The sequence below is a fragment of the Physcomitrium patens genome, chromosome 3 (genome assembly GCF_059467195.1).
Source record: "Physcomitrium patens ecotype Gransden chromosome 3, ASM5946719v1, whole genome shotgun sequence".
In the NCBI taxonomy this organism is placed as follows: Eukaryota; Viridiplantae; Streptophyta; class Bryopsida; order Funariales; family Funariaceae; genus Physcomitrium; species Physcomitrium patens.
Window position 1 is genome coordinate 21,477,544 of NC_143412.1, and position 14,227 is coordinate 21,491,770.

The following is a 14,227-nucleotide window of genomic DNA, read 5'->3' on the forward strand; positions in this document are numbered from 1 at the left end:
CTTCCCCTGTTGCATTTGCATCATCGCCGCTTTCCTGCATCATTATAATATTGCTGCTCTCTCTCTCCCTCCCTCCCTCCCTCCCTCTCTTCGCTCACTTTGCTTTCTCCGACATGGCATCATCCTCGCCCTTGTTTCGTCCCTTTCCACGCCTTGTTCTCATGCTTCCTGTTTTGTTAATGTGGAGATTGATTGGTCTTTGTTGCCATTGCTTTTTTGGTGGTGGGATTTATGTGGGTTTTAGTGAGGACTTGAGCTTCGGAGGTGGATGTTTGTTTAGCCAGGGTTTGGCTCTGTGAGTTGCCCATGTGGATTATTTCACAAGTTATTCTTGCTTCATAGAGTGATTTACATTTATGTGTCACATTTATGCAATGATTGATTTGCATTCAACACACATTTGGGTAGGGAAGAGGAAATAGGCGTTTGTTTGGTTTTGTTAAGAGTTAAGATTTGGACAAGCTTTTGACATATCTCTTTATTATTTTGTGATTTGGATTAGCTTTAGTGTCTCATGTGGAGTTAGTCATAGTGTGCATTTAATTCACTGTGTTTTTGTCCTTGTTGTATACATAGATTAGTAATTTGCAAATTGTATGTGCATTAAACGTAATGGTCATAATATTTATTATTTTTGTTTTAAAAAAGTCATTAATTTTAATATCATATGATTTTAAAATAAATAAATATGTTCATTTGGATATAAGACAAACACTTGGGTAAAAGACAAAGAAGTCTTCTTATTAATGGAATGGATGGATGGCAATGCCAAAGATTATTACTTTATAGTTAATAATAATGACACATTCATATATTATATGCTTATTATATTTAAGTTATACAAATTATTTTTTAAAAATTAAAATTAAATCAAAATAAATTAATCAATTAATAGTTTTATAATTTGATGTTAGAAATAATTATTGCCAGTGGACATAAAAAATTCAAATCAAATTAAATTATATCAATGTTGAAAAGAAAATCCTCTATTCTTGCAAAGGTTGATTTGGCTCTTGAATTTTTATTTTTTTTAATCATTACTTACAAGTTTTTGTTAAGATTTATTTCAAATTTTAGTTTTTTATAATTTCTAAAAGTATTCACACATGGTCTTTATTTAGATGTAAGCAATAAAATATGTAATTTTTTTTAACACAATATAAGTTTTAAAAGCTATATATTGATTTATTGACTAGGATGCATGTAGGTTTGGTGCCTACAATTCAAGTATAGTAAATGAATGGTTTCAAAATCACTAACATTGTATATTGTATATGAACCTTTATATAGAATGCAGATTTTTTGTTGTTTTGAGAGTATTCAATAGTACAGTTTATTGAAAATGAAAGTTCAAAGTGTTGAAATTTTGTACATAACTAAAATTTAAAGTAATTGAATAATTTCTAAGAGTGATAAATCAAATTAGATAAGTTTAAATATTACAAATAATGAAAAATAATATAAATTTAAAATATAATATACAAATATCTTTTATTTAAAAAAATAAATCTCAAATCTTATATTTCATAAGTTTTTTTTAGAAAAAAAAAAAAAAAACAAAACAAAACAAAAAAACAAAACAAAAAAAAAAAACAAAACAAAACAAAAAAACAAAAAAAACAAACAAAAAAAAAAAAAAAAAAAAAAAACGAAGCAAAAAAACAAAAAGCTTTCAATTGTCTTATAACAACAAATAACAAAAGTATATCAATAATATTTAATACTACACTATTTTATTCTTCATAACATTATGCATCAATTGAATAAATCCTATTGTATTCCTTTCTAACATTATTTTAATACTTTCAAATAATATATTTTATACAATAATGTAACATATAATTGTCCATATAAGAAGATACTTTTTGTCAAAACTAAGCTAATAATTTTAATCATTTTTCCTTGTTTTATTAATTTTTATGGCATACACAATATATAAGAAAAAATATTTGCATTTTAATTCAAAAGATAGAACAATATTCTCTAAAATTAAAGAATAATATAAAAAAAGAATTGACTTGCTTTTTAATCAAAAAAATTATCTCAATCATCTAATGAATAGTCTATTTAAGTCCTTTGCACAGGCCATTTGCAAGATTAATATTATAAAAAATGATCACATTAACTTTTAGCTTTGGCTTATGGAATGGTAAATTCTTTACTTTGAAAACATAATAGATGGTATATTTCAATTTTATCTATTCTTATCTAGTATAATATAGGCTTTGTACTTGATATAATATAAAATCTTTCTAACTCTTATTTCAAATTGGTTTATTAATTTATACTATTACATCATTTCAAACCAAAATAATTATTCATTTGTTAAAGAATTATTTTAATATTTTAGTTTCTTTATAGAATTTAACATAAGTCATGCTTATTATTCAAGTTACTCTATTTTAAAGAAGAACCATGCTTAATAGGCAATATGTGTAGTTTTTATTGCCGATAATTTTGAAATGGTTGTTCTCTAACACTAAAAATTAACTTGCAAATGTTTAAATTTAAATATGTACATGCTTTGCATTAACCATTAAAACATACATATTTTTAATAAAGTATTAGAGGATTTATATGTCTCTAAAGGCAAAATTGACACATATTTGTTTATTAAGCCTTAAAAATCCTACTACAATATATAATAAGATACATATTTTTAAAATTATTTTTTAATTTAATAATTTAGTGTTTTATTTTTCTTAACTATCTTTAATTAAATCTTTTATTATTTTGTATATCCTTAAAGATAGAATAAAGATCTAATATATTATATAATATGAACATTTTTATAAGCTTGTTATTTATTTTTTAAAAGCTACATTGTAATATAAATATATTATATATTATCATTTAATGGATTGGAATGTTTATAAGTCTTGTGGCTATAACTTAGATAAAGTAAAAATCTTAGTATAGAAATTTGTAATATTATATCACGGATATATATATATATATATAGTAATTATAGTAAAATACCTAAATAAGATGAATTAAGAAAAATTAATAGTATATAAATTTGATATTAGCTTAAAGAGATATTTTTTAGAAGTTTTTTAGATGTGGATTTGACTTTATAAGTGTTTATAGATAATTTGTAGGCTAAAAAACCAACCAACAAGTTATCCATGTGGTGCACATATCAGGAACTTGTTTTGCAAGTTAAACATATGTCCTTCAAATTGGATACTTGTTAGATGACATATAAAACATTGCCACATAGATCTTCAATTGAATATATAGAGGCAAGAATAAATTCTTCCTCACTCTTGCCAATACATTTCTTTGACTCTTGACTTAGCTTAAGAATCTCAAATTTTCTTGAATTTAATAATAGTCATTTCAGTTTCTATCATATAATTGTCTTTGTTTTTTTTACTTTCTTTCTTTGAACGTCACAAGAATGTATTACTTCTTTAGATTTTGTTATCATTTATGACTTTAATAGTTTGTCAAGAGTACTAATTTATTATACTTATTTTGGTTTTGAAGTAAGTAAATTATTATATTTTTTATTATTATATTTTAAAACTTATAGATTATCCACCTTTAAATAACTATTTATATTTTTCTAACATTAATTTTTTTATAGTAACTAAGTTATTTTTCTTTGTAGAAATTTTTATTTGATATTAAATATTATTTTTAAATTTATCTTATGGATTTTTTGAAGTTGTTAATAATAGAGATGGAAGGATTAATAATTATGGATGCCACACTTGTTAGAAGAAAAAATGAAATTTGCAACTATTGCAAATCTTCATGAGCTTGTGAACACTCATAGAACCAAAATTTTATAGACTACATATATCAACTATAGAAGTACTATTTCTAAACATATGAAAGAAGTAAATAATGTAGTCAAATCACTACATTAAAAAGTTATATAATTAAGAGAATTAAGTAAATCAACCTCAAAAATAAATCCAAAAATCTTGCAACTACAAATATGGTCAAGGGAAGGATTAATATGCCAATATTGTGTTGTATTAGAGCTATTATAAGAAAAAGAGGATAAAGTATAACATTATAGAAGAGCTTATTTTAAAATATATTAGTAAATTATTTTAGAATCATAAATAATAATTAAAGAGGTAATAAAATTAATAAGTACTAATGTTGTCTTCTATATAAAAAAGACTTCAATTACTTTTTAGGGCCATAATCAAGGCAAAAAAAGGTAGGTTATAAAAAATAGTATTATAAGCATCTTTAGATAAAAATTAAAAATGGCCACTAGTAAAAATTACTTAGATAAGTCTTTGATTAATATCCATAGAAAATTGATTATGAACCACAATCAAAACTAGACATTGAAGAACAAAACTCCATGACTACGGTATATGAGATTTTTTTTTTTTTTTTTTTTTTTTTTTTTCCAATAGAAGTATTTATATTGAAAGCAAACTTGATAAGGTTTCTATGAGAATTAGTTTTGAGGGGTTTAAGTGTATATTTATTTTGTCAAAACTTTACAAAGTTTGGATTATTTTGAATGATTCTTTTTTGTGTTGAATAAAAAAGATATTTTATTTTGGTAAATTGTGTAGATTTTGTTGTAGATGTAGGAGTGAAATTTAGTAGATTTGTAAATGTATGTTGTAGATTTAAGCTCAATAATACATTCAAATCAAACATAAATGAAGTTTGAGTGAGTAAAGAACTTCAAAATTGGATTTTGAAGTTGAATAAGGATTTCTTAGATTTTGAGCAATTTGTAAGTTGGATTAGGAATACTTCTTTGTGTATTAATAGTTGTCTGATTTTTCATATTTTTGCTAATTTTTAAACAAATTCAAAAATTCAACAATAAGATATTAAAGCTAAAAGTTTTGCTTTGAGATTGGAGAGAGGAATGGTCCACACTTAAGCAAATTATAAATATTTTCTTTGAGTTTATAGGTTAAATCTTTTTTGATTTTTCTTCTTCTTTTCAACTAATAAATTATATTGTATACAAAGTTTGAATTAAGATCAATGTATAATATAATAGTTATTAAGTTTTTAAATCTATTGTGGTATTGAATTAAGATTTGATTAAGATTTATTAGAATTTATTCTAAATTCAATCATAGTTTTTAGGAATTTCTTAGAATTCTATTAGAGTTCTATTAGGATTTAGTTAGGATTTAATTAAGATTTATTTGTAATTTTTAAAAAATTTATTATGACTTTTTAATATTTTCTTATTAAATTTTTATTAAATTTTTTCAAGATTTTTTTTTGTTTTTTAAGGTTTAATTAGATTTTTTTAAAGATTATTTAATATTTATTTGAAGTTTAATATAATGTTATAAGATTTTTTAAGTTATTTAAAATTTCCAAAATATTTCTGAACTCTTTTTGCATTGTTTTTTTGGATTATATATCCAACTTTAAGATAAGACCATATCCTTCTATAGCAAGATGTCCAATACATTCTCATGTTAATTTTTACATAATGCAATACTAAAAAATTTTGATAGAATAAGATCAAAATTTTAAAGATTTCTACAATAACTTAAGCTTTATTTAAAGTAGTATACTTCTTAATATCTTGACGGATTTATTCAAGTTAAATTTGTAAATGCACTTCTATATGGTAGTGATTGTGACTAAAATAAATCCTACTAATTGGTAGATTATTCTAGTCTACAATACTGCTTATCTTGTAATTTAATTATATGGAAATACCATTATAAATTCTTATTAAAAGATTCCTTTAAATTCTCTAAATTACCTATTAATTACTTAAAAAAATCAAAAATAACCATGCATGTAATGTAAATAAATTCTAAATTCTCAAGTCTTTAATAATTTTTTAGTAATTTTTATTAGTTTTCATCTATCAATTAATATTCATCTAAGTACAATTTATTATTTGCAAATGCAAATTCATCCACAAATGAGAACTCATCCACATCCTATGTTCATCTAATTCAAAATTTCATCCAATTTAACTTAACCTCATCCACTTCAAATCATTCTATAATTTCATCCAATTCAATGACCTAAATTCATCCACATATGTTGAACATGTACTAAGAATAATCCGATTGACAATCAAAAACCAATATTGGAATAATTCAAGCACAATTCACTTCCTTAAGAAGGATACGATTTTCATGAGAATTGTTAGCTCTTAGCTGCAACTACTTTCAAAACTTGAGGTAGTGTAGTTGTTGACTAATTATTGATGCTACAACAATAATTTTTGTGAAGAACCGCAGCTTAAGAACTCCATATATTTAGTCTGTCTTCCTCCCTATGTCTTCTCCACCTGCTAACTTCTGCAACCTTTTGCTGGAATCTTCTGTTTTCACCCGATGATTTAGGCAATGAAGTCAAAGGCCTTCCAACCATGAGGCAGCCAACACTACGTCGACGATTGCACAATTGAAGTTAAACTTTACTTCAACGCTCCTTCCGTATGAACCGTAGCAAAATGACAAGGGAAAGAAGAGTTGTTGACAAGAACTCTTGCAACCTTGAAGGAATTGGCCTCCTCTACAAGTGGTCTGCATACTAGTCGAAGATGGAATGGTGCAGGAGTCGGATTGTTTCTCTTGTGATGCATTTGTACCTCGAGCAAAAACACGGACAACCATAGATGGTTCTCACATCCTAAGATGTACTAATTCAGGAAGATTTGACATTTCCGCAATAGCAATAAAGATTGTTGTTGAAGATGATAAACATGTAGCATTGAACTTATAGTTTGTTCTGGTCCCTAAAGATTCAAATCCAATCAGCGTCAAGATATGCAACGATGAAAAAAATGATTCTTTTCCTGTGAGGAAGGAACCACTAGTGAGCTCACATGGACTATATTGAAAACAAACTCAATAGCAATTTCTAGTGCAAGAGGGTACTAGGCCTTCAAAAGTTCCGCACTTTATCACATTAGAACAACATGGTGGATCTGACACCACATTCGATCCCTAAACTCCGGAATCTGCATTTTTAGATGCCCAATATCAAGCATTGAATGAGAGATAGAATTCTCTAAATCAGTTTAGACTACCAGACAATACCGATAACAGTCCAAACTTTTTCTTGTTGTTTAATTCTCTGCTTGGTGAGTCAAGCACGGCCAATCCACACCGCACTGCCCGCACACACAACTAAAGAGCCGCAACACTCGCCCTTTGAGGTTGATGGAGATAACAAGGATAAAGATAAACCAAGAATTGATACAGGAATCAGCAGCCAGATAGCAAAATTAACGCGATCAGCAGGAGCCAATCAACGAAAGTTCTAATGCCCCCAAACAACACGGTTAGAAAAAAAAATCTAGACAAGGTAATTAATTGCTGAAGCTTGCAGACTCCCCGCCATCCCAATCCTTATCTTGAAGGGTCACAAAAAATTCCACCTCCAGCACCGCGAGGAGGAAGAAAATAGCACCAAGCACAGCACACCGTAACACCACCAAAACTAAAACAAAACGAAAAGCCGAGGAGCAAACCGCTGCAATGCAGATAGTTAAAAGCCTCCGCACAACGCTTTTCCAGCCGCAACACTCTCCAAAAAGATAGATTGGAGTTGAATCCTCCAAAAAAACAAGAGTGCGACCAGCTGCACACACTGCTCTTGACCACAATTGCTCCACAGTAACTAGCCAATACCCAAGGAATCCAGACCTTCCAGCAGCCACCGCAATGTCGTCGTTGATGACAACAAAGTTCAAAGGAAGATGAACGAAAAAACAAAAAACAAAAAAACACACATCGCACACCCACGGTGCCACGGAGCCTCCACTGCCACTCGCACTAGCACCCTAGCAGCCATTCCACGCCGCCGTTGCTAACCAGATTAGAAATGGAAGAACATTCAACTGGAGTTCCTTGCTCCTAGCCGCAAACAAAACAAAGAAAGACAAGACCGCAACCCAGCAACACAAAAATAAGACCTGGACGCGCCGCTGCAACTCAGCAACATAACAGCAACCCAAACATACAACACCGCACAATGTAGAGTCCCACAATTCCAAGAGGAAAAAAAATAAATAAAACAAAACAAAACAAAACAAACAAACAGCTCTTGACATGTGTCAACGGCCAGCAACCCCAGTAAGTCGGACCTCACCAATGCCTTATACAAAGCAAAAAAAAGAGCTTGTTGTTAATAAGGATTGTACATATATTTTGAAGAACCTAAGCACGTTTTTTCAAAGAAACAATGCAACTACAACATACATGAAGAGCATGCTTATCAATGAAGATAATGTGTTGGAAAATAAATTTGTTTGGTTACAAAATGAATCATGGGATTGGAATCTTATGCAACACCTAATGAAGGCCCTATTCTCTCTTCAAAACCCTCACTTTATTTTATAATAGATGCCTTTTTAGGAATTAAAAATTACAAAGCCTATGCCTTGCTAAAATCAAGATCCTTCACTTATTTTTTAGATGAAGACTTTGTAAAAATATAATATATCCCTAATAAAAATAATTAAGTTAATGCATGATAATTATCTTTTAACTTTTGGATATTTTATTAATGGAAGTATCTTTATAAAAGTAGCAAAAAATTGTCATAATAGCTTAGTAATATTTAATATTATTAATTCTTTTATTTTTAACCTTGTCAATTTAAATTTATCATGGCTAAAAAAATATGATCTTTGATTAGATTGGATTTTTTGTAAACTAAATTTTTCCTATAGTATAATAAAGTTTTTTTTTCTTAACAACTAAAAACTCATGAATCTAATACAATCAAACTCTTATTTATAGGTGCAAAAACTTTCATGCAAGCTAAAAAAAAGGAGTTTTATCATTTGATATTTATGCCACATTTATTTTTAATAGTGAAAATATTATAAGTCACATTCTAAGTGAATACAAAGCTTATTAAGACATTTTTCAAAAAAAAATATAAATATTCTTCTAAAATGTTGTTCTTATGATTATAAATAGAGTTAGATAGAAGTAAAAATAATTAAATTTGATATTATAATGTGAAAAAGCTCCTCAGAAGCTTTATAAAGGCCAATTTAACTACACAAGTATTTGTAGATAATTGATAGGTTGAAAACCTGGCTAATAAATTGTTCGTGTGGTGAATGTATTAGAAACTTATCTTGTAAGTTAGACACATATACCACAAGTTGGATATGTACCAAATGATCTATAGAATGTTGCCACATAGTTTTTTAATAAGAAATTATATATAGAAGAAAAAATAAAGTCTTTCTAATTCTTATCAATATCTTTCTTGTATTTGTGTCTAAATTCAAGAGCATCTAGTTTCGTTGTATTTGGCAACAGCTATTCTAGTTTATATCTTATATCTATCTTTGATTTTTTTTACTTTCTCTCATTGAATGTTATAAAAGTTTTTTTTTTTTTTTTTTTTTTTTTTTAAAAAAATTTAGTTATCATTTATATCCTTGATATCTTTTTTAATGTATGTGAAGATTTGAATTCAAATATTTTAATTAAAAATACTATCAAAATAAAAAATCTAATATATTTAAATAAGTTTTATTATCAATAATTTCATATATAATCAAATAGTATTTTAAAAGATTTTGGAAGTAATGCTTGATATATATATATATATATATATATCATGTGATATCATTGTCTACTACAAATCTAAATTAAAATTTTGATTGTGACATATTCACACATGTGACACTATATGTTATTATATAATAAAGATATTATCTATAAAATTTGTATCTCTAATCCAAATAAAATTCCAAGTAAAATTGAATGTATGAATTTGATTTTTACTTACTTTTTGAAGTTTTTTCAATGTATTGTTTTAAACTATAAAAAATAAATTTATAATAACCAAAGTGCTTAATATTTTTTATTTTATCATTCTCAACTTGTGGTGAAATCTTATTGACCCTTTATCATTTTGTAAGAGATTTTGGATAGATTTCTAATATTTTTTCATATAATAATAATAAATAAAAAAAACATTATGGATCTTATTCCAAATGAATAAGGGCATGACATGAAATTCCCACATTTGATTTGATTTTATTTTTAAACTCAACTTATATCCACACATGCACTTTTATTTCATCTTCTGTTGTTTCCATATGGTAGCATACAATGCCAAACAACAATAGCACACAATTTATGCATCTCAATTTGTCAAAGTATTAAAAATTACATTATAGTATAAAGATTGGTATTTGTCTCAATTATTTATAAACCTAATCTGTTACAACTTTTCTTACACTTGAAATCTTTCATGCAACCTTTCACCGATTCACTTATCTTTGAAAACAAAATGAAGAGACACTCCACAATGACTTTTCTCATCCCACACAAGCTCAACAATGACCATATATATATATATATAGTCGTTGTTGGTATGTTTGTTTGAAGACATTACACATCTTGAATAGTACATCAAAATCTAATGGTGGAGGGTTAGATTGTGTGCATGAAATTGTCTAATATATAAAAATTTAAGTAAATAAAGGGAAAAGGGCACAAAGGGAGGTTGGGTTCGGTTTAAAAAGAAAGACCAGGATCGAAGGGTGGGGCCATTTCTGACACACTCAATAAAAAAATAACATTGTGGTGGTGGCAGCCTTTCGAAAGGAGCTGAAGGGACACACCTGGGTGACATCGAGAGGCGGGCTCTTTTTTGCCTCCCTTACTGACTTATTCATCCACCCACCAATCCATTCCCTCCACATAGTAACATCCTCATTCATCCGCACACGCACACACACAACATACTCATTAATTCACTCATCCATCCGGTGCGCTGGCGTACCCAAGTAGCAGCAGCAGCATCGCTGGAGTCTTGGGCTTCTCTCGGACCAGGCTCGTCCTCTTCCCAGCATTCGCATTCATGTGTGTGCTCTCTCTCTCACGGCGAGACCCGCGTTGTTGTTTGCATTCGCGCATTGTCTCCATTGCAATCGCACACTCCCTGGTCCCTCATCCATGTCCACGCTGGGAAGCAATCGCACTACATCAATCACCTCCCACAGGCCAGTCCTGACTTCGTGTTTTTTGGGTGTAAAAGCTCGCGAGGAGCCGAGAGAAAGAGGAGACAGAATAGAGATATATTGTGTGTGATAGAGTTGTTTGTTTGGAAGAGAACTGTGTGACGTGACCTTGAAGGAGAAGCTGTGGGTTTAATCGTCATTGAAGGTTGCAAGCGTGAAGGAGCAGCGGGGAGAGATTTGGTCTGGGGTTTCGGCGGAGGTTAGTTCCGGAGGTGAAGGGGAATCGTGATCGTCATGGGGTGGGAGTGGTGGGGGAGGTTAGATCACGCGGTGGGGCTCTGAGTGGAAGGGCTCCTTGGGTTCGTTGTGTGCCCTACGAGTGAGTTGGAAGTGGGTATTTTTTACAGCGGGGAGCGTTTGGAGTGGGTGGAGCTATGGAAGAGGGGAGACCAGTGACATTGCACGTGTACGATGTCACGAATAGCGGGAATGTGCGGACGAACAACGCCATCATGAATCTGAATAAGATTATGCGCGGTGGGATTGGTTTAGGTGGCATCTTTCATGGAGCTGTGGAGGTTAGCCTTTTTCTGTGATCAGTCCTATTGTTGAGTTGGGTGAGGTGCTTTGTGCACCCTGATATGCGGTTTCGCAAGGACCGAGTTTTATTTTATTTTATTTTTATTTTTTTATAATGTATGTTCGTTTTTTGTTTAGTTTTCGGCAATCTAGAAGGAGTCAGGATCTTGACAGGTACAGTACTACCCAGTTCATCAATATTTTTTCTTTTCTTGTGAGGAAATATGCTGCGCTGTGCTTGGTATGAGCATGTTAAGAAGCCATAAGTCCCCGAGTAGTAGTGTTTTAATCTGTGGCTTTGTTTACTTGTGGAGTCAAGTGGAGAAGTTTCTTAACACTGTGTACGTTGAATTCTCTAAGAAATAACTCCTGTACCAAGCCAGATGCTCTAATCGAGCTTGGAGTGCTCTTGGATGATATGTTTGTCCAAGTTCTCACCAAAATGACTGAAAGCAGGAAGTTGTCATTGAATTGGGTCATGTTGAAGGCAGTCTGGTGGTGGAGGCATGCTTTGTTGTCCTGATTTTGCGCTTAGTCGAGCGAAAGATTGAGAAACTTAGAGGAGTTTTAGTCGTATGTATTACGAGAGTGTCGGTGGCATGTGCAATCATGGAGTTACCTTCGTGGATTCGAACGGGATGTTTTTTTCTTTGATATATGTAGGTGGTATGGTGTTGATTCTGTATAATATTCTGAGATGACTGAGTTTCCTGTATTTGCTGATAGGTTGATGGAAAGGAATGGTCGTTTGGTTATTGTGAGATTGGGAGTGGAGTCTTCAGCTGTCTTCCAACGAAAAACCAAATGTACACGTACAGAGAGAGCGTTCCATTGGGAAAGACAAGAAAGACAAGGGCTGAGGTACAAAGAGTTTTGGATGAGCTTTCGCGAGATTGGCCTGGCAATGGCTACGATCTTCTTGCTCGTAATTGCAATCATTTTTGCGAAACCTTTTGTGCTAAAATTGGAGTTGATAAATTGCCGCGTAAGTAACATCACTCCTGGTGATCATATACTTTTTTTTTCCAAACTTGTGAAGCACATTTGGCCTCTTGTAAGTAGCGCAACAGGGATAGCAACGCTTATTTTCATTATCCGCAAATATTAGTTTGAATGCATCGAACTTTATTGATCGCTTCACTGATTGATTGGAAGTTTGTTCACAGCTTGGGTAAACAGATTTGCAAATGCTGGAGATGCCGCCATTGAAGCTGCCGAGAAAACTATGGAAGGGGTATGATTTTTTCAAACTTTATTAGATCCTAATTTCAGCTCTGTATGGTTATCGATTGATTGTCTTAGAAGTTGGTATCGTCAGTACAAATGTGCAATTATTTATTGATTAATTTTGATGGATAGTTTTATTTGTTTCTAACTAACTAATCTAAGTATTTTTGGAGTATTGTCACGTCTGTGTTGGTGAGAGTTTTAGGTGTGCTGGAATTTCGTTTCGAGTTAAGTCATGTAGTCACGATCTCGGTACATCTTTGTAACTTGCAGTTGCGACAAGCAAAAATGGAGGTGATGTCAGTGACGAAGAATGCTATGCGCTTTATGTTTGGATCTGGCTCACCATCGTCGGAAGATTCTGGTAATAATTCGGGTCGACGTCTCTCCTTCAATATGGGAAGCCCATCAAGGTTATTGTCTAGAGGTTCACCCTCATCATCGCAGAATGGACGCAGTTGTCGTCATAGTAGCCAATCAAGCGATTCCACAGAGCAGCGCCCTATTTTACTTCCTTGGAAAGAACGTGCACTATCATCCTCCTCCTTAGACAGCCTTAGTCAGACCCCTCCAAGACCTCTAGACTCTCCATCCAATTAATTTGTTCAGTTGTCTGGGTGTTCCTATCTCCAACTTCAGTAGCCATACAGCTTAGCTCTGCAATGCATCATGTCTATCACGCCTTTAGACCCAAGGAAGATATTGATAGGCGAACGGACTCTGAGCCAAGGCCCAGATCTTTTGGTAGTTTTATCTGTCATCGCTAGCTGCCTTCAAGGCGTTGAAATTTCCTTAGAGAGGTTCAATTTTTGAGGTTCAAAGTGCCCGCTGTAGTATACTTCGAGTATCTTTGTGAGCATATTTTGGGTCTTGCTATGAAGTAGAGGGTAGTTTCCAGGAGAAAACTCTGTCCTATCTCGCTTTCAACTTTGCAAGGTCCCGCTGATAGGGTCATAAAATGGTTATTGCATAGGTCCAAGTCCATGTAGATTTATTCCAGAATTGTTTTTGTTGTTCGCTAGGGAATGCAGTGTGTGTATTGCAGGTGGCGTGTGAATACCACGTGTCTTTGCCACTATCTTGTCCGAATCAACTAGTTACACTGCTCTAGGACTGCGGCTCACAGTGTTTTGTGATCATGTACTGTACTTAGTACCCTCTGCTTTTATCGTCGATTGGATGGGAAGTTGAACCTCGTTGGAAAATGTGACGATTATTGGAAATCAGAAATTAAAATGTAGTTCTCGATCTTATGAACTCTGTATGTGCATATTGCTCCCTCTATTCAGGTTTATTAATCCATGTTATCTACTTCTGTAAAAGAAACCTGAACTTCGACAGTGCATAGTGCAAATGTTTGTTATAGCAAAAGCCATGGAAACCCCGACGAAGGCAAAATCTTTGTTACCACTCATTCACTACCCCCTGAATGTAAGACAGTAAAATGTCTTTTCCACCTGAGATAAGTAAAGGAGTCCCATTGCACACAGAATGCTAGACTATCGACATCCA

The 14,227-nt window shown here is 31.5% G+C and overlaps 1 protein-coding gene across 1 annotated transcript; it reads left to right on the forward strand.

Moving 5' to 3' along the window:
• The first annotated feature begins 10,775 nt into the window (after positions 1 to 10,775).
• LOC112280411 (uncharacterized) lies at positions 10,776 to 13,966 on the forward strand. Its single transcript, XM_024515873.3, has 4 exons — positions 10,776 to 11,487; positions 12,215 to 12,473; positions 12,655 to 12,722; positions 12,989 to 13,966. The coding sequence occupies exons 1-4, from the start codon at positions 11,344 to 11,346 to the stop codon at positions 13,313 to 13,315; spliced, it is 798 nt and encodes a 265-aa protein (XP_024371641.1). The 5' UTR covers positions 10,776 to 11,343; the 3' UTR covers positions 13,316 to 13,966.
• Positions 13,967 to 14,227: the final 261 nt, after the last annotated feature.